The 20,982-nt window shown below is 39.8% G+C and overlaps 1 protein-coding gene across 3 annotated transcripts in view; it reads left to right on the top strand.

Annotated features, from left to right (window-relative positions):
- The window catches only part of SLC44A1 (solute carrier family 44 member 1), a 171,216-nt gene that overhangs the window by 66,853 nt on the left and 83,381 nt on the right, over positions 1–20,982 (top strand). For all 3 annotated transcript variants that reach the window (XM_045840086.1, XM_045840088.1, XM_045840087.1), the window contains exon 4: positions 14,907–15,043. In XM_045840086.1, the coding sequence (XP_045696042.1) occupies positions 14,907–15,043 (137 nt within the window). The remainder of the gene's footprint in view (positions 1–14,906; positions 15,044–20,982) is intronic.

Consider the following 20,982-nt stretch of genomic DNA (forward strand, 5'->3'; position numbering starts at 1 on the left):
CACCATTTTTTGGATAGTTGGGTTATTTCCACATGTAGAATTATTTTTTTTCCTATTGTGAAAAAGAGTGCTTTGAAAATTTGTGTGCATGATGTTGTATGGACATATATTTCATTATTTTTAGATAGTTACCTAGGGTTGGGATTGCTGAGTCATATGGTGAGGTTATGTTTAACTTTAGAATGAATTGCTGAACTGTTTTCCAAAGTGGTTATACCACTTTGCATTGCCAGTAGGAAAGGAGGAGAGTTATAGTTAGCTGCTCCATCTTCTCACTACCATTTTGTATTGTCAGTCTTCTTGACTTTAACTATTTTGGTGTGTGCAGTGGTATTTCATTGTCATCTTAAGTCACACGTTTCTGGTGGCCAGTGATGTGAAACATCAAGGCTTGACCGTGTATATGTCTTTTGTGAAGTGTTTATTCAGATCTTTACTACTTTTTCAGAAATAAATTAGTATTTGTTTTTAAAGGTTATTGGAGTTCTTCCTACATACTGGATGCAAGACCTTTGTCAGATATATGTTTTGTAAATATTTTTCAAATATTTCTCTAACCTGTGTTTGCCCCTTCACTTTTGTAATGGTATCTTTTGACATGCAAAAAGTTTTTGATTTTGGTGAAGTCTAATTTATCCATTAGATACATTTATGTTTTTTCTTTTTTTAATGATATTATTTGCTCATTTTTAGAGAGAAGGAAGGGTGGGAGAAAGAGTTGGGGGAGAAACAGCAATGTGAGAGAGAAACATCAGTTGGTTGCCTCTTGGATCGGTTGCCTTTTATTCGCTCCCCAACTGGGGACTGAACCGGCAACCCAGGCCCTGACTGAGAATCAAACTGGTGACCTTTTGCTTTGCAGGACAACACCCAACCAACTGAGCCACATGGGTCAGGGCCCTTTAGACACATTTAAAACCATGCACACACAAAAATGTATCTTTTTAATACTTTTTGTGTTCTAGCTAAGAAATTACTGGTGTATTCCAGAGTCTCAAAGATTTTTTCTGTGTTTTCTTCTAGAAGTTTTTAGTTAGCTCTTATGTGTATGTCTACAACCCACTTTGATTTCATGTTTGCATATAGAGTGAAGAGATCAAGGTTAATTTTTTTTCTGATACAAAAATTAAATTTTTCATCATTTATTGAAAAGACTATCTTCCTCATTGAATTACCTTGGCACCTTTGTCAAAATAGATTTTAAGTCTGAGGGCATGAAAGGAAATTGATGGAATTTCTAGTCATGGCAAAAAATAGTCTATCTAAAATTAAACAAAATAAGGATATCACATTTTCTATACCATTGTTTTAAATAACTAGTTGTAACAAATCATCTAAAAGAGATCAATGAAATGTGTGTAGGTCAATAGAGAGAAAAATAATACTATTAACCAGTTATAAGGGATGATATAACCTATGTGTTTAGGAGACAAAACAAAAACATATCTTGAAATGAGATGCTTAAATCATGGGTTATAAAATGTACACCTAACTGAATTTAGCCATTTATTTTATCACTAGACGAAATAGAAAAAGCTAATGCTTGTTTTATTAAATAATAAAATCTAACAAGACATGAGGTCAGGTGCAGAGAATTACATATAATATTTTAATAGAAAAAAAGGAAAACAAATAATAAGAGATGTATGATCTACTCCTTGCTGAGTAGTCTTACTATAATAAAGATGGCAATACTCAAAAAGTTAATTTATGGATTTAATACAATACCAGTTAGATCCCAATAGGATGTTAAATTGAACTTGATTGACGGCATAAATCACAGAGTAAAGGAGCAGGCAAGAACTTCAGGGGGAAAACCTTTTTAAAAATTATTCTTGTTCACAGAATAATTTGTGATGATTAGAATTAGGTGCATATATTGTAAGACAATTAAATGGGGGTAAAATATCAGGAGTCACGCCAGGAAGTAGAGAAGAGATTATACCAGAAATCTAGGCTAAATTAGTTATTGAAGTTGAGGACCAAATTAACTGTGAACTTTCTGGCTTTGATGGTAGAAAGAAAAACTGAGTTCCCCAGAGGTTGCAAATCCAAAGACTTCTAGTCAGAGAGTGTAAATCACTTACATGGACTGTCTGTCAATAAGACAAACGTTGGGCACTTAGAGCTTTATAGTCCTGGACTGGCTGATTTTTGGCATGTGGATTGATGTATCCAGTGATGCTGATTTTTCGAGAGAAGCTAGAAGAAATCTATTGATGGAGGGAGAGTAGGGGTACACATGTTTGGGGATGCTATTACAAAACGGCACAGAGCAGGTGACTTATAAACAGAAATTTACTTCTTGTAGTTCTGGAGGCTGGAAGTCCAAGATCAAGGCACCAGCATGATTCCATTCTCATGAGGGTGCTCTTTCTGGTTCAAGCTGGCACCGACTGACTGTGCCCTCATGCGGTGGAAGGGGATGGGGATCTCTCTGGAACCTTTCTCACAGGGCACTAATCTCACTCACGAAGATTCCACCACAGTCATGGCCAAATCACCCGCCAAAGGCCCCTGCTACCACCATCTTTGGAAGTTACAATGCAACATACGAATTTAGGGAGGACTCATTCAGACCATGACACCTATTGATCCTCTGTTTTTTAAATATTGTCAATTAGTGTGCAGGCCAAACCAAACATGTAGGGGGGAGGGGTTACTCATTGCCTGAGTAAGGGTTACGTATCTATACTTGTCACTGTCTAGTGATTTTGTAGTCTAGAGGGGAACAAAAGGAGTTTTGCCTTTTAAGACCAAAACCTATTCCAAAGTATATTATTAACAGGACAACCTGAATGTTGATTAATTACAGTGATGGCAACAAAATAGAAATAGCAGAATTAAGCTGATAATGGTTTAATGAATGTATGAACAATAAAGTAAAAGAAAAACTGAAAGCAGTTGGTGTTTAAATAAAAGACATTGTTGAGTGATGATATGAAGAAGACTACACTTAGATCTATTTTAATCTTGTACCATGAAAAATAAATCCAGATGAGTTAAATATTTTAAAGCAAACGTTATACAGTGCTTACCTTTGTTGTGAAGAGGAGATCATTTATGCATTGTTGAAGCTATGAAGAAATAAAGTAGTACAAGGTGGGTATATTTGATCAAAAAGCTTCATTCTCTGATATAAAGATAAAAGCAATACAATGGGAATAGTATTTGCATTTTTTCTGTGATGGTAAAATTTGTCATGTAATTGGGGATATATCTATAAGGTTAGATCCAATAGACAGATAACCAATGGCAGTTTACACTGGAGAAAATAACAATAATATGTTTGGCCTAGAGATCTTCACTTGCAAAATCAGGATAATAGTAATACCTACTTGTTAGGGTTTAGAGAATTTATAAGATAAATAATGCATACTCCTTAACACATTACCTGGAACCATAAATGTTAACTGCTGTTTATTACAATCATCTTCATTATTGTCATCATCCAAAATAACTTTGAAAGTTACATATGGAAGTTTCATTACTTCTTAATCTAAGATGGGGCAAACACAGCTATTTGAACCAATTTTGCATTTGTGTAGTTCACAAAGAACTTTCACAGATTCTGTCCCATTGATTTTCACAATAGCCCTGGGAACTGTGTGAATTTCTTCTCAGTGGGGGCTTTCAGGATTCACTCTTTCATAGTCACAGCTTGGGCTTTGTCATGGCCCTTAATTGTTTCACCTGTAAAATCGATTCAGACTAATTATGGAGGAATTCCCCGTTCTGACCACAGCCCCTCTCCTTCCAGGTCTGTGTTCTTTGCCCACTGGAGCCTTCTCTTACCTCTAGTCCTTTGATGTTTATACTGCCTAAGTGCTCCTCTTTCTCTTCATTTATCCTTATTTTCTCTTGTAATATAATTTTTTCATAATCTTATGACACTATCCAGTGCCTGTCTCTGCCTTATTTTGTCTTTCTCAAAGGTTAAGAAGAAATCTAAGGAAGCCTAAGGATTCAAATTGTACATGTGCCAATAAGCACATAAAAAGATGCTCAACATTATTAGTCATCAAGGAAATGCAAATCAAAACCACTTCACATGTCTTACTTTACTCTTAGTTTTTATCTCTTTGGAGCCCTCAACAATCTGGTCAAAGCTAGGAAGTATGGAGTCTCTCTCTAGAAAACTACATGTGAATATGTACATGGAATTTTGCTTGCCATTTCAGAAGGGTCACAGATTTTTATCCAGGATAAGAACCTCATTTTATACACTCACTTTGGTAAACTCATGCATTTCACTTACACATTGATAATTCCAATTACACATCCACTAGTATACTTACAATAACAAAGGCATATAGTTACACATGTTGACAAGGATGTAGAGAAATTGGATTCCACATACATTGCTGCTGGGAACATAAAATTGGTGTACCTGGTCCGGGAAACAGACTGGTAGTTCCTTAATATGTTAAACATCATATAACTATATGACCCAATAGTTTTACTCCTTGGTACCTACCCAAAAGAAATAAAAACATACATCCATACAACGACTTGTGTGCAAATGCTCGCAGTGGCATTATTCATAATTGCCAAAAGGGAAAACAATACAAATGTGTGCCAAATGATGGACAGATAAACAAAAGTGGTATATCCACATAATGGAATATTATTCAGTCATGAAAATGAATGAAGTACTGATGAATGAAATACAACCTACATGAACCTGGAAAACATTATGCTAAGTAAAGGGAGCTGGTCACAAAAGACCACATATATGATTCCATTTATGTGAACTGTCCAGAGTAGGCAAATCTGTAGAGGCAGAAAATAGATTAGTGGTTGCCTAGGGCTGGGGATTAGGGAATGAGGGGCGACTGCTAATGGGTATGAAGTTTCTTTTTGGGCTAACTAAATGTTCTAAAATTAGATTATGGTAATAGATGAACAACTTGGTAAAATGTACTTTAAAACATTGAATTGTAGAAAACACTGAATTGTACAGTTTATAGGTGAATTTTAGAGTGTATAAATTACATATCAATAAAGCTGCTGAACTAAAAAGAAAAGCAAATTTCTGAGCATTGGCTCTTAGCAGATATTTCTCAGGATCAGTATTAGAACATGTTGATTTTGGGATGACTTCTTTTGACTATGTTAGATTGACAATGGACTTGGGTTTAGGAGTGTTCTTTCAGTTAACTAGGTTAAATAGAAAGCTTTTTCTTCTTTGTAGCTCTTGTGAAATATTTCTGAAAGGTGTGTTAATTTGCTCTCTTGTCTCAGTTTAGTCTGAGAAACACAATTTGATGTCTGACACTTGGTTACCATTCTGGCAGTTACTTCTCCCTTTATAGTATGTGTATAAAGAGCAGAGAGTTGCTGTAGCTACCTAGGAGAATCACTTTTGCCCCACACATTTCCAGTTTCATGCCTTTGTTTCCTGATGTTAGTATCTGTTTTGGCTCTTTGCATGTCTTACTTACTCTTAGTTTGTCTCTCTTTGGGGCCCTCAACAATCTGGTCAAAGCTAGGAAGTGTGGAGTCTCTCTCTAGAAAACTACATGTGAATTTGTACATGGAATTTTGCTTGCAATTTTAGAAGGGTCACAGATTTTTATCCAGGATAAGAATCTCACTTTATACACTCACCTTGGTAAATTCATGCATTTCACTTACACATTGATAATTCCAAAGTCTCTGTCTCCTGCTGGAACACTACAGCCAGCTGTCTAAGTCCACTTAGACACTCCACAGACACCCTGGATCAAACTGTCTAAAATTGGAACATGACCTTTACCCCTTTATACTCTACTCTTCCTCCCGAGTCCCCTGTCTTACTGAACACAACAGGAGTCCACATCAGAATAGAATGCCCTCGCCTCCCTGGTGTAAATCAGATGCTAAGTTATCATTCTTAATTTATTCTTTTTCTTCCACATATAATTAGCCATCAGGTTTTAAAATTGTGCCTAAATGCTTTTGACATTTCCTTTTCATTCCCATTCCACTGTAGTCTAAGTCATCATTCCTGGGTAGAGATTCAGCAGCCTCCTGAGCTGTATCTCCTTAGTTTCTTGCTTACCTTTAATTCAGTCTCCATATTGCAGCTGGTGAACTCTCAGTGGCTTCCCAGTGTCTTTGGGATGAACCTTCTAACATCTTTAATATTGCTTACTAGGCCCTACATCATGTGGCTCCAGCTTGCCTGTCCAGCCATCTGTGTCCTTCATCACAGTTCATCTCAACTGTCCTGACAGTTTTCATTTTCTCCGTTATGCTATGCTCTCACTTTGTAAGCCATTGCGTGCTCTGTGCCCTCCCGGCTGCAGCCTCCATTCCTCCACACCCACTAATTCTTACTCATTCTCTAGGCCCTGGCTTTAGATTTAACTTCTGTATTCCTATCCTGACTCTCCATGCATGGGGCCCTTTGATGCATCCTTGGCTATCCTCTTTTCTCTGCTGTTTCATTTCCATGCTCTTTTATAATTGCCTCACTACTTTCCAGACGGTAAATGCTGGGAAGGGAGACACTTGTTTGTGTTGGTCTTATTTATCATGGTATTGTTAGTGTTTATTTAGCCCTGTGCCTGGCAGAGACGTTAATAAATTTCTCTTGGATGAATGAAAGTATTTCATTCTACCTAATATATCTTCTTCCTTACCTCCCCTCTGCCCCTACCTCACTTGGCAAAATCCTACACAATTACCATCCCTTTATTAATTCAACAAATAGGAAAGGAGCTTCTTCCTTATTCCAGGCACTATTTTAGGATCTGGGAACGTCATGATGAATTAGACAGTCAAATACCTCTGCCTTCGGGGAGCTGGCTCTACCTGTGGAGACAGATAATAAACAGATAAATTGAGTAGATTGTGCAGCGTGGTAGTGAGTGTAAGTGCCGAGGAGAAACAAATAAAGCAGGAAAGATGGATAAGGCACATCAGAAGGGGGAGTTGGCATTTTAGATAGGGAGGCTGTGGAAGGCTTTGTTGACAAGATGACTTTCCAGTGAAGACTGGAAGCAAGGGAGGGAGCTAACAATTGCTGCGCTGCTTCTCCGGAGAAAGAACATTCCAGGCAGGTGAAAGTGCAAAGTCCCCAAGGTGAGAGTGTGCCGGAGTGTTTAAGGAGCAGAAAGGAGAGACCAATGGCAGGTGAGGTCAGAGGGTGGACATTGTCTGCGTGTAGGTGTCTTGATCTGGCCCCTGGGCTTCCTTCACGGGTTTAAGTTGTTTTCAGCTCTCAGTGCTATGGATTTACTGGAAAAGGCTATACAAGTTTCTTTTCTTAGCGGTTACCTGTCAATCAAGGACTATACAAGTGCTAAGGTAGAAAGGAGGCAGCTGTGATGTTTAGAGTTCAGTTGCTTCATTGGAAGTTAGGGAGGTGCGTGTTTAGGTATTGTTTAGCAGCTGCTACCTCTGTCCCAGGATATTTCGGCATTTTCCTCATTGGGATTGGGGAGGCAGTGGAAAAGTGGGACAGCACTGTCATCAACCTCAAAGACCTGGTTTCCCGCGGTTCATTTCACCTCAGTCCTTTTCTTCCAGTCTTGGAGCTTTTGAATATTGTAGAACGCTCTCAGCCACTATTGAGAGTTGTGATTTTTAAGATAGACTGTTGCTCTCAACTTGTGTCTCTCTCCCCCCTTAGCTTCGTTCCAGAAAGTTGAGGGCTGACAGTTTTAGTTGATTATGCGTTGCATTTGGTCTGGTCACTTTGGGTTTTATCGACGTTAGTGGGCCGGCCCCGTCGTGGGGGCCCCTTCCCACCCCCAGGGCATGACCGGAGTTGCCCTGCTGGCACCCACAGAGGAAGTGGGAGGCCTTCTCCTGGCGCAATTCCATGTGGGCGGTGTGCAGGTCCCGACTGTCTGCGGTCTATATTTAGCAACAGCAGAAAAAAGCCTCTGTTAGGCTGTCGTGTTTTTTCCTTTTGGAATGATTAGTGAATCATACCATCCTCTGTACAAAGGAGCTATAAGTTGTAAATTGATAGGAGGCAATAATTGGAAAAATGGTCAGACTCCATCTTTATTCCCCTCTGGGGAATGCACCGGGGAGGAATCACTGGAGCAGAAGGCGACAGAGGGGTTTTGCAGCCTGCTTCCCCGCTGTAGTACTTCTGTCCTGATTAGAGAGGGGAGAAGCCAAATGCGGCAGGAGGTGGCCTGCACACCTAGTACCTGCTTGCCACCTTTTGCTCTAAAGAGCCCTGCCACAGAGAGTTGCCATGGCAGCAGGAGGCAATTTAATGGCAAAGGCTTGTCTCTGCAGCAGCATGGCTGGTGTTCCAGCCTTCCCCTCTCTGGCCCACAACCCGAGGGGCTGGCTCTCCCAGGCCGTCACTGTGCCATGGCCATTTGAAAGTATGTTGCCTAATGGAATAGAACTGTGAGATCCTTCAGGTTCTTTCCATGCCCTGCTCCTCCTTGGCACACGGCCTTCTGAAGTGCCATCCCAGAGTCCACCAGAGTCCACCGTATCATATTATTTGCAGTTCTTTAAATAATGCTCTTTCATGATTCTGTACTTTTCTTAAAGATTTTATTTATTTTTTTTAGAGAGAGGGTAAGGAAGGGAGAAAGAGAGGGAGAGAAACATTGATGTGTGGGAGAAACATCTATTGGTTGCCTCTCGCATGCCTGTGACTTGGGACCTAGCCCACAGCCCAGGCATGTGCCCTGACAGGGAATCAAACTGGCAACCTTTTGGTTCACAGGCCGGCACTCAGTCCCCTGAGCCAACACCAGCCAGGGTGATTCTGTGCCTTTATACATGGAGTTTCCTCTGCCCAGGATGCTCCCTTCCCCATCTGTCTAGAAAAATTTCCTACTCATTTTGAAAATGTGGCTTAGGTACTGCCTCCTGCTCTGTAAGGCTTCCTCTAACCCCTTATCCTCTGCGGTCTCAGCCTTGCCACACAGCACACAATTTTGAAATGACTGTCTTTGTCTTTTCCTCTCTAGACTGTCAGTTACTTGCATTCAAGAACTGTTTTTATTTTTTTAATGAATTTCACATCCCCAGGGCCTCACCCAGGAGTGGGCCCACAGTAAAAACTTGGCGATGTTTGTTGAACGGCTGATTGTCGTATCGTCCTAATCAGTCCTTATCGTGGGGTGTTGCATACCACACAGAGGACAGCACTGTCACGTCCAGCAAGGGCTTCATCTGCCCTGGAGTCCCAGAGGACTGACCCAGTTTAATCAGCTGACTTGATGGCTCTGTAACCAACTCTCCATTACATTTATTCTCACTTTCATGTTTGAACTGGAATGAATGGCCGTGGTGGGAAGGCAACACTTGGGAGTCAGTCTCCCTGGGGTGTAAGTCAGTTGCCCAATTTGTAAGTCTGTTCCCTCTTGTTGAATTAGGAGGTGTGAAGACAGCACTTAAGATGCTTTGGGACCCAGACTAAATTCTTAATAAATCTTACTTTCTTTACCTTGCCTTATATTCCATGAAGAAAGTGAAAGCAAGATAGGAGTTTAAACTTGTTTCTAGTTTTGAACCTTCTCTTGTATCTTTATCTACATCAGATCATTCAATGTTATCTTTTTTCCATTTTTTAAAATTTTATTGTTGTTTAAGTACAGTTGTCTGTCTTTTCCCCCTACCTGTCCCCACCACCCCAGCCACCCCACCTCCCTCCGCTGATTCCAGGTGCCTTGGTTTTGTCCATGTGTCCTTTATAGTTGTTTCTGAAAACCCTTATCTTCTTTTAAAGATTTTATTTATTTGTTTGTTTGTTTATTTATTTGTTTATTTATTTATTTTAGAGAAGGGGAAGGGAGGGAGAAAGAGAGGGAAAGAAACATCAATGTGCTGAATCACTGCCTCTCACAGGCCCCCATTTGGGGAGCTGGCCTGTAACCCAAGCATGTGCTCTGACTGGGAATTGAACCGGTGACCTTTCACTTTGCAGGATGACACCCAGCCCACTGAGCTACACCAGGGCCAGTGTTATCTTCTTGCTCAGAGTACAACTTTAAAGGTCACCCCTTTCTGCACCCTCCTGTCCGTTTTCCTGAGCTCCTGTGCTTTAGTGCCCTTTCTTTGCCTCATGGCCCTGCTTTCATCTTTGGTTATCTGTCCCCTGGAGTTCTCTGTGTAGACTGACATTGTATTTAGATATCTCTCCTGTCCTGCCTTTTGGGAGATGACTTGTTGCTGTTTTTCAAAAATTTCAATTTGAAATGAATTTACCTTTTTCTCCCATTCAGTAATTCCCAGAAACCACCTCTACTACAATATGTTTTCTTTGTTCCACGATTTTTCCTTTTTTGTTTGTTTTCTTTTTCATTTTGTCTTTTTTATTATTTTGACTGTAATATAGGTATTTATAAGCCTTAGCTGCGGTCCTCTATAGTGTTTGCTTTACAGTTTAATCCAAGCATTTTTCTTCATTACCCTAACTTTTAAGATCAAAGCTAGCGTAGGCTGTTTTGCAATTCTCTTTGCAAATGTTGTTGATATCATGTGATCATGCCATGTGTGTGTTGTATACTCCAGTGCCTGCAGGTGTTAACCTGTTTACTTGGTGGAATATTTTTCTCTTGTTGCTTCTCTTCCTTCTTTAATTCCCACTTTTGGTATTTTATTCATTCCAACTCCTAAAGGATGTGAAACATCAACAAAGTTGTTTTTATTAATAGATGTAGTAAGAGATTTAGTGAGGATAGCAATAAAAATTTACTTTACCTTAGGTTTTTGGGTTATCTCTGACTGTGGGGCCCCACCCTGCAAGGATAGGGCCCAGGGGCCAAGGCATGTCATCCGAGTTCCTCAAGGTGCTGTTTCAGAATTCATATGCCCCATCCCTTTCCCAGCTGTCTGCCTGGTGGCACAGGGAAAGTAGGCTGCAGGTTTTAAGAAACCTTTCTAGAATGTTTTATGGCCTCTCACCAGCTGTCTGTCACCCTCTCAGTTGAAAAACACTCATTTGTAGACTTGTTAGTTATAATAATCTGATCTGCCAGTGCCATGCTTATTTTAGAATTGGGTTTTTGTTTCATTTAAAAAAAAATAAAATTGCCACAAATAGTTCATTTCATTTGAAATGAAAACTGAACCTAAGGATTTATTTGCCTGGGTAAGTACATTTCCAAAACAAAATGCAAGAAAGTGCAATTTTAGTGAATCATAAATTTGTCTGTTTGATGCAAGCACTTTTCCTCCTCTGAAATGTTCAGTTAAATACTAATTAGTTGAACTATAACTACTTATGAACATGTTGCCCTGGATTGGATAAACTTCGTAATACTGGACACAATATGCAAAGATAATACAGAACAGTTAAGATTATCGTGTTTGTAGGAAATAATTTGGGAATCGGGCAGACTGGAGGCAGAATGAAACTGAGAATCAGAAAGACTCGACTTGAATTTGTGCTTTGGCACCAACTAGCCTTCTTGGCCTGTGTAGTTAATCCCTCGAGGTCTCGGTTTCATCTTCCCTGGAATGGTGATGGCCTCTCTCTCATAAAGTTGTTGTGAGGATCAAATAAACCCGTGAATGTGACAGTTCCCAGCACCCAAACATCCAGCCGGTGTTGATAGAATCTGAATCTGACACCTATAAATTATTTAAAACATCGCGTGGGCGGCCGCACGCCTGTGTTGTATGAATGTGCCTGGGAATACGTGTGATGTGTGAGGAATTGGGTGATGGTTCTGAGTGTAATGGTTTATGTCTGTGAGTGTATTTCCTGAGGATACCATTTAAGATGTTTTTTTTTTTTCAGTTCTGCTGAAATAGATTCTCACAAACCACGAACAGGCTGAAACCTGAGCGATGTCAGTTTTACAGTGTCACAGCCACTGCAGAATTCTTCTCTCCTGCTGTGTCATTCTCCTTGTGCCAGATCAGTTCTGGGGGCACCCTTCCCCCATGTCCAGGCTATTGACCTGTCAGTCATGAGCACTCCTACACAGATATTTCTTCCAAATGAAAGCTGAACATTAGTATTTAGCCCTGTTTCATGTCCGTATCAGAAAGTGTTGAATTGAGTGCCCTACTATCAAACATGGAGTGTGTGAAGGTTAGTTTCCCTAATGGTATACATCACTGAATATATACATAACTGACTGTTAGGTGCTTTATGTACATTACCAATAACCTGACAACAAACTATAAAATTGGTGGTATGCTCAGTTTTACATATAAGGAAACTGAGGCTCGGGAGGATACATATATTTCCCAAGGTCAGACAACTAGTAAGAAAGAGAACCAGAAAGCAAGTTCAGATTGGTCTGACCCCTGTGAGGTCTAAGGCTGTCACCCAGTCACTATGACAAATCAAAGAAGTTGGAAAGGTAGTGAGAGCACTTTTGGCTTTGGTTTGGGCAGAGCCTGCAGGACCGTCAGACACAGCATCTGTTCTCAGTGAAAGGCACTGTTTCTGATCCAGCTGCAAGGTCCTGGCAGCCTCTGGCTTTCTCTTCTTTGCCTCAGACCGGCTGTTCTACTGCTGTGTGGGTTTTCCAGGTATTTCTCAAGGTGTTGCTCATCACTTAGAACTGTGCACTTAACTCCTCTTCCTCACCCCAGTTCCACTGACCCTGCCTACCTTCCCCTACAGAAATATAAAACGGGGCTGTCTTGAGGATAAATGTGTAAATGTGTGTACAGGGTTTAATACAGTGTCTAGTACATAGTAAGTATTCCATAAGTGTTGGCTACCATTATCAGTATTATTTTTATTGTTATTATTATTATTATTATTAGTGGTGGTGGTATATGATTCAAAAGTTTTATGACACCTTCATCAAGGATCTGAATGTGTCCTGGCCAGGGGCTGGCTTTGTATGGTTACACACGGGATCCCAGGCGTGGGCGTGCTCAATAAGATGGACGGACAACTGGAGGGACAGTTAGTAAGGGAGCCGTGGCTCCCACAGACAGGCTGACAGTGTTTTCTGTGTGCTCCAGCCCCCTGTCATCAGCCCAGAAGCGGTCTGTGAATCCCACTTCTGGACCACATCTTTCTGCCTGACTTCTTTCCTTGTCTTTTATCTATACAGACATTAATGGTATTGGAGTCTCTAACAGGGTTACAAAAATTTTTTTTTAGTTTGGTGGTTTGTAGCTTATACTTGCACTTCACCCCGAGTCCCTGGTCCCCTGCTCCACCAAAGTGTGCAATGCTAAATGTTATTCCACCTGCAAAGGCCGCTCTAGCCTACCCCACCCCCACCAACACACACATACTGTTTTTTTCTGTTTAATTTTTTCCAGTATCCCTTTATATTGTTTGTCCCTGCACATGTATTGTATTGACTTTATATTTTTAATTAAATTTATTGGGGTGACATTGGTTAAATAAAATTAAGTAGGTTTCAATTGACTTTATATCACTATTTTTGCTTTTCAGTTTTCTCACCTAATTCTTATATTTTGCTGTATTTTCTCATTTGAACCATAGTTTGTATAGAAACAGAGTTTAACAGTGTGAGGAAGGCAGTTGGCCGATGAAAGATTCCATGGACCCAGTAGACTAGAACCCAGGGCTGGGGTTCTTTAACTGTTATCTCGCATTTCTATTTGCACTCCCTGTCTTAATCAATATTAGACTTTGCTGATCTCTGTGAAGAATGTTTGGCTCCTACTTTCTCTTTCAGCAAATGGCAACATCTGCAATCTGAGACCTCTTCAACTTCATCACATTAAAAAACTGTTTCAGTGTAATTTCTACTTAATCTTGCCTTTTCTAAAATACAAATGTACAGTATACAAAAGGAATAATTTACAGTTTGGGGGTTATTTTGTTTATATGAAGTGGGCCATTTTAATAAGTAATATTTATTATAGTTATCAATTCCAAAGTAATTTTCATTTTTTCTAGATGATGAGAATTCTGAAAAAATAAAAGAAAATTAAAATTACTTTATTCTAATACTCATAAATGACTATAGTTAAAATGTCTTCATTCAACTTTATTTACTTAATAATGCATTTTTATAATTATATATTCCTTAGCCAAAGTTTTATATATTCATTTTTATAATTAGACAGTTTATATAGTTATATATTCATTAACTGAAGTTTGCATATAAACTACAATTTATGTTATAAAGCAGTATTGGGATTTTCCAGTAATTTTTAATGCAAGAAAACCCCTAAAATCAATTATTTAAAAAAATGGTAAAGTAGATAATTTCTAATTGTAAAATCACGTGACAAAAATGTAAATATTATAAAAATAATGAAAAATGTGAATCCTACAGTTTACTTATTTCTGCTTTTAACAGTATAGTTATAAGCAATTATTCTTTTTCAAATTTTTTTATCCTCACCTGAGAACATTTTTTTCATTGCTTTTAGAGAGAGAGGAAGGGAACAAGAAAAAAAGGAAAGGAAAGGAAAGGGGGTAGAGAGAGAGTTAGTTTCAGAGAAACATTGATGTGAAAGTCACTGATTGGTTGCCTCTCATTTGTGCCCCTGCTGGGGACCGAACCCTCAACCTAGATATGTGCCCTGACCAGGAATCAAACTTGCCACCTTTCGGTTTATGGGACAGTGCTCCAACCAACTGAACCACACAGGCCAGGGCTAAGAAATTATTATTTTATTTTATTTTATCTTATTTTATTTATTTATTTATTTTTAGAGAGGGAAGGAAGGGAGAGAGAGAGAGAGAGAGAGAGAAACATCAATGTGTGGTTGCTGGGGGTTATGGCCTGCAACCCAGGCATGTACCCTGACTGGGAATCGAACCTGCGACACTTTGATTCGCAGCCTGTGCTCAATCCACTGAGCTACACCAGCCAGGGCTAGAAATTATTCTTTAAAAAAAATTATCTGTGACTACATTTTCAAAATGTTTGCACATCTATGATTAAATTTGTGAAGGAGTGCAGAATAGATGTTCTTTGCTTATATGCAGTGAACCAGAATGTGTTCTGCAAAATAGCATCTCAATATTTTTCTCCATGCTTTAGGTATGTATTCTTCTTGGATCCGTGCAATCTGGACGTGATAAACCGGAAGATCAAGTCTGAAGCACTGTGCGTAGCAGCATGTCCGAGGCAGGAACTGAAAACCCTGAGTGATGTTCAGAAGTTTGCAGAGATGAATGGTGAGACTTGGGGCAGTTTGAGTCAGTGCCCCAGACACTGTCTCCCTGTGAAATTTCATGTGTTTGCATTCCAGTACAGATTCGACCTGGTGTTAAAAAGAAATCATCAAAGAACCTTAGAAAGAAAACGAGACTGGAAAGTACTTTTGGACTTCCTTGATAAAAAAAAAAAAATGTTATAGTCACCTAGGGTGCTTGTTAAAACTCCAGACCCTGAGCCCCACCCAGGGAAATTCCAACTAAGTAGGTCTTTGGACTCTGGAAATTTATATTTTTAACAGATGTCTCAGGTGATTTTTATGTGTCCTGTTTGAGTGTTTGGGAATTACTAGACTACTCCAGGTAAAATTAGGAGGGGTGGTATTTCTTAAAAGTATTTCAATTAGTATATTTATTTTTACCTCTGGATAACAATGTAATATATGTCTTTTATAGGAAATTTGAAAAGTTCACCAAAAAATGAAGTAAAAGCCAAAGTTCCACCATTTTTCAGTGTGTCGATGTATATAATATTATATTTTGCCTTTTTAATTTAATATTATGTCTTAGCCACTTTTCTAAAAAATGAAGTCTTGAAAAACTTTGAGGTTAAACGTAGGGAGTTTGCTGAGAAAACCAGCAGTCAGTTTCCTGAACGGAACTCTTGGGTTTCTAACCTCCAGGTGCCATCCTCAGCTCCGTGTGAGTCCCCCAAGTCTTCTTCCAAGGATTTTTCAAACCTCTTTTTGCAGAGGGCCCCATATTGGTGGCCCCCAAAGCCTGTGTTTCTGAACTTCGTGAGGTGTTACGTTTGTATTTTGTGTGTAGGAATCCTCAGAGCTGCCTCAGTCCCGCCCAGATGCAGATGAGTGTTAGTTTCTTTGAACAAGGGTTGTCTCATGTCTACGGCCGCACCACCCTGAGTGTGCCCGGTCTCGTCTGAACAAGGGTTGACTCAGCTATAACTTCTCGCTGGGTGGAGAAGCAGCTTAGGGGCATAGCTGTACCCACACCAACATGGCTCTAAAGTCTTTCTGATGGGGTGCTAGCCTTCTGAGGACAGAAACACCACAGACTGGAGGTATTCCCGTCCACAGCTAAATGATGGCAGGAAGAGCATGGGATTTGTTTGGATCTGGACTCTAACTCTGCTTCTGCCACTGACTGGCTCTGTAATGAAGGGCAGAAAGTATAGCCTCACCTGATAGAATGTGGATTTAAAATAATTCCCCTTTCATAGAGTGTTGTGAGGATTAATTGAGATGACGTGTGAAGAGTATTGGATACTTATTGGATACTTGTGGGCACTGAACAAAGAGGTATCGACTACCCTTTAAGATCTCATTTTCTGTTCCCGCACAGTATCCTCAGATGTGTTGATGTGCTGAGTCTGATATCAGAACTATCGGCCTTGTATTACCAGGTTTCTTAGGGAGGGATGAGTTATTCCATAAGGGTTTTCCTAAAACCTTAGACAGTGTAAGCATATGCCGTGTACTCTGGGAGCAGTTAGGAGTATGGCCTCTAGAGCTAGATTATCTGGGTTCACGTGTTGGTCCTTCCACTTAGTAGCTGTGAGACCCTGGACAAGTTACTTGATCTCTCCATGCCTCAGTTTCTCCATCTATGAAATAGGGATAATGTATGTACCTAATCTACCTCATAGCATTGTTATGGAGAGTTAACGCAGAAAAATGATTAGATCAGCGTCTGGCAAAAAGTACATGGCTTAAAAAAAAGTGTTGGCTGCTGTTGTTAAAATATTTTTATTTTTCCACCAGTGGAATGTAATGGTCTTCCTGTCTATCTCTAGTCTCTCTCTACTTCTAGCTCTCTTACATACTGTTGCCATAGTACTATTCCTAGAGCTTCAATCATGTTAATCCCTTGCTCAGAAATCAGTGGTAAAAGTAATAAAATGAAAGTTTATGTGTCTTACCCTGGCATCTAAAGCTATGATGTAGTGTTGAACTATGTTCTAACACAGGGGTCCCCAACCCTTGGGCCACGGCAGGAGATGAGCGGCAGGCAAGCAAGCAAAGCTTCACCTATATTTACAGCCGCTCCCCATTGCTCATATTGCCACCTGAGCAGCTTCGGGACACAGCTGTACACACAGCAGCATGGCTCCTGTCAGGTCAGCGGGGGCACTAGGCTATCACAGGAGCTCGAACCCTACTGTGAACCGCGCATGTGAGTGATCTAGGCTGCGGGCCCCTTAGAAGCACCTAGTGCCTGATGATCTGAGGCGGAGCTGAGGCGGTGATGCCAGGGCTGGAAAGCAGCTGCAAATACAGATTATCATCAGCAGAGAGGTTTGACCACAGAGACCATAATAAATCAATTACTTGCAGACTCGTTATCAAAACCCTATTAGTCAGTGACAAGTAACAACTGACCTGCATCTGGTGGCAGGCTATAAAGCCATCTCCCACTACCCTGCCTGGGTCTGTGGAAAAAAATTGTCTTCCCTGAAACCAGTCCCTGGTGCCAAAAAGGTTGGGGGCTGCTGTTGTAACATGTTCTCTTGAACCTACTGGATCTGAGTCTTGGACCCTGAACCTGGCATGTCATCTGGAAGGCCCAAAGGGAGCTAGTTCCTTGTCGGCTGTGTTTCCTACTGTGTGGATCCGTAGGGAAGAAATGCCCTTGTTGCCTGCCAGCATCCTTCTGAGCAATATGATACTGAGTGTGGCCTAGTAAGGTCCTATTAGAAGACCCTCCTGGTGAGTCTTGCAGCTTTGTATTTCCCACAGCGTCTTGCACAAAGCAGGTGTTCACACACATTAATGAATAAACATTCAGAAAACAGACTTTTTAAATTGGTAACCAGCAAAAAAAGGCACCCTCAGCCTTTTGAGGCAGCCGTTTGCAAACAGTTTAGGCATTAAAAAAGTAATAATAATGTCAACATCAAGAAGCCCAGCAATGGAAGATGGAGAAGATAATCATTTTTAAAAGCAAATAGAAAAACTATGAAATTATAATAGAGAGGAGGCCCCTGGTGTCCAGATACTGTTATAGCTATACTTCTGTTAGAAGATGCATAGGCCCTTTGACCTCAAATAGATACATCTCAATGATTAATTTCAGAGAGAAATATCTTTAAGAGATCATTTAGGTTTAAGTGGGACATTTCCAAATCCATAAGAGAGAATTGGTAAAAGTTGACAAAAGAGCCCAAAGTGCATGAGCAAACTCCAAAGCTCTCGGGAGAAAACATAGAAGAAAGCTTCATGACATTGGATTTGGCAATTCTTTCTTCAATATGAACTGAAAACACAGGCAACAAAAGAAAAAATGGATAAATTGGACCACATCAAAGTTCAGAACTCTGTGTATCGAAGGACACAACAGAGTGAAAAGGCAACCCACGGGATTGGAGAAAATATTTGCAAGTCTTGTAAAGGGTAATGTCCAGGCAAGGAGTTAATACCCAGATTATATAAGGGACCCCTACAACTCACCACCAACAACAAAAAAAAACAGCCTCATTAAAAAATGGACAATGACTTGAACAGACATTTCCCCAAAGCAGATATACAAATTGTTAGTAACAAAGACATTAGAAGATGCTGAACATCACTAATCATAAGGGAAATGTAAATTAAAACCATAGTGAGAGACTACCTCACACCCAATAGGTTGGCTACAATCAGAAACAAAACAAAACACCCCACAAAACAGAAAATAATGAATGTGGGTCAGGATACAAAGAAGTGGGAATACTCTTGGTAGGAATGTAAAATGATGCATCCACTGGAAAACAGTGTGAAGTTCCTGAAAAATTTAAAAATAGAATCACCACAGAGGATTGTTAGGACAGTAAGAATGCTTTAAGGATGGATACGTGGAATTGTACATTTGGCCGTGCCCATAAAATGTACAACACCAAGAGTGAAACCTAATGTAAGCTACAAGTGGGGACCCCAGAATTAATTTATTTTAAAAATTGTGTATTTATTCTTACATGTTTTAAACTTCAGTCACCTTCAAAGTACTCTCCATTTGATGCAGTACACCTATTGAGACATTTTTTCTGCTGCTCAGAACAGTTTTGAACTCTTTGATTTTGATGCCTTTTAGTGCTTCTGCTGTTTTTTTTTTCTAATATTGTATTTATTTATTTTTAGAGAGGGGAAGGGATGGAGAAAGAGAGGGAGAGAAACATCAATGTGTGGTTGCCTCTCACATGCCACGCACTGGAGACCTGGCCTGCAACCCAGGCGTGTACCCTACACTGGGAATTGAACTGGCAACCCTTTGGTTTGCAGGCTGGCACTCAATCTACTGAGCCACACCAGTCAAGGCTGCTATTTTTTGTGTCACCTCTTCCACATCAGCAAAACATTTCTCTTTGAGGACTTTTTTGGTCTGGGGAAACAAAAAGTCACTTGGGGTGAGATTGGGTGAATAGGGAGGTTAGGGCATGGGGGTAATACTATTTTTGGTCAGAAACTGCTGAACACTCAGTGTGGTATGCGCAGGTGCACTCATAAATTACCCATCACGAAATGGGCAGAAGCAGTGACTAAAGAGTTTTCAAAAAGATTCACTGAAGCCAAACACAGCCTCTCACAACAACACCAGCTGGTGCACTGATACAGATGGGTTCCTAGAACACTCACCTAGCAGGGAAAGCCTGTACTACACAGAGTTCAACCTCAGAATATAATTTTGGGTTTTTTTGGGTCCCCCCTCATATAGACTTTATGATGTGTCATTGTGGGTTCATCAGTTGTATCAAATGTTCCACTCTGTGGTAGAGTTGATAATGGGTGAAGCCGTACATATGTGGGGTAAGAAGTGTATGGAAATATCTTTGTTCCTTCCTCTCAAGTTTGCTGTGAACCTCAAACTGCTCTAAAAAATATAAAATTCTTTAAAAAAATAGATCACTGTATGATCCAGAAGTCTCGCTTTTAGGTGTTTATCCAAAAGAATTAACAGCAGGAATTCAAAGATATGTTCGCAGACTTATGTTTACCGCAGCATTATTCTACCAAGAGGTAGAAGCAACCTAATGTCCATTGATGAATTAATGAAGAAAATGTGGTACATACTTAAAATGGAATGTTAGTCAGCCTTAAAAAAATAGGGAAATCTTGTTACATGTCACAACATGGATGAACATAAGGACACTTTGCTAGGTAAAATACACCAGTCACAAAAAAAACACCAATATTGCATGATTCCACTTACATAGGTATCTAATGTAGTCAGACTGTTGGCAGGGAGAATGGTGGTTGCTGGGGCTGAGGGTACAGAGCAATGGAGAGCTGGTATTCAATGGAAATAGAGTTTCGGTTTTGCAAAGTGAAAAATTCTGGAGATCTGTTGCACAACTATGTGCAGATAATTAACACTACTATACTATACACTTAAAAATGGTTAAGATGATACATTTTGTTGTTTTCACTACAATTTTTTTGACAAAAGAAAGGAAAAGATGAACCTTGAAGGCACTATGTTAAGTGAAATAAGCCAGTTACAAAAGGACAAACAGTGTATGAGCCCCCTATGTGAGGTACTTAGAATAATCACATGTATATACACAGAAGGTAGAATGGCGGTTGCTGGGGCTGTGAGAGAGAGGAAGGAGAAGTTGTGTTATTCATACAATACAGAGTTTCAGTTTTGCAAGAAATGAAGGATTTTGGAGGTGGGCTGTGGTGATGGTTACTCAACAGTGTAAATGCACTTAGTGCTGCTGAACATGGGTAAGATGCTAAATTTTTATCATGCCTTCTGCCACAATTAAAATGTTCCAGAAAAGAAAGCATGATACTAAATCTTTAAATGATCATTTTAAACCTTATTTTAAAATGCAAGGTAAAGTAATATCTTTTTTACCAGAATGAAAAGATAGTATGCCCTTTTCAAAGAAGTTTAAGTTTCCATGACAACATTTGAGAGTACTTTTCAGCACTTACAACCATTTATTCATACGAACTTCTATT

The sequence above is a fragment of the Phyllostomus hastatus genome, unplaced genomic scaffold (assembly GCF_019186645.2).
Source record: "Phyllostomus hastatus isolate PE091 unplaced genomic scaffold, TTU_PhHast_1.1 phas_contig_34, whole genome shotgun sequence".
In the NCBI taxonomy this organism is placed as follows: Eukaryota; Metazoa; Chordata; class Mammalia; order Chiroptera; family Phyllostomidae; genus Phyllostomus; species Phyllostomus hastatus.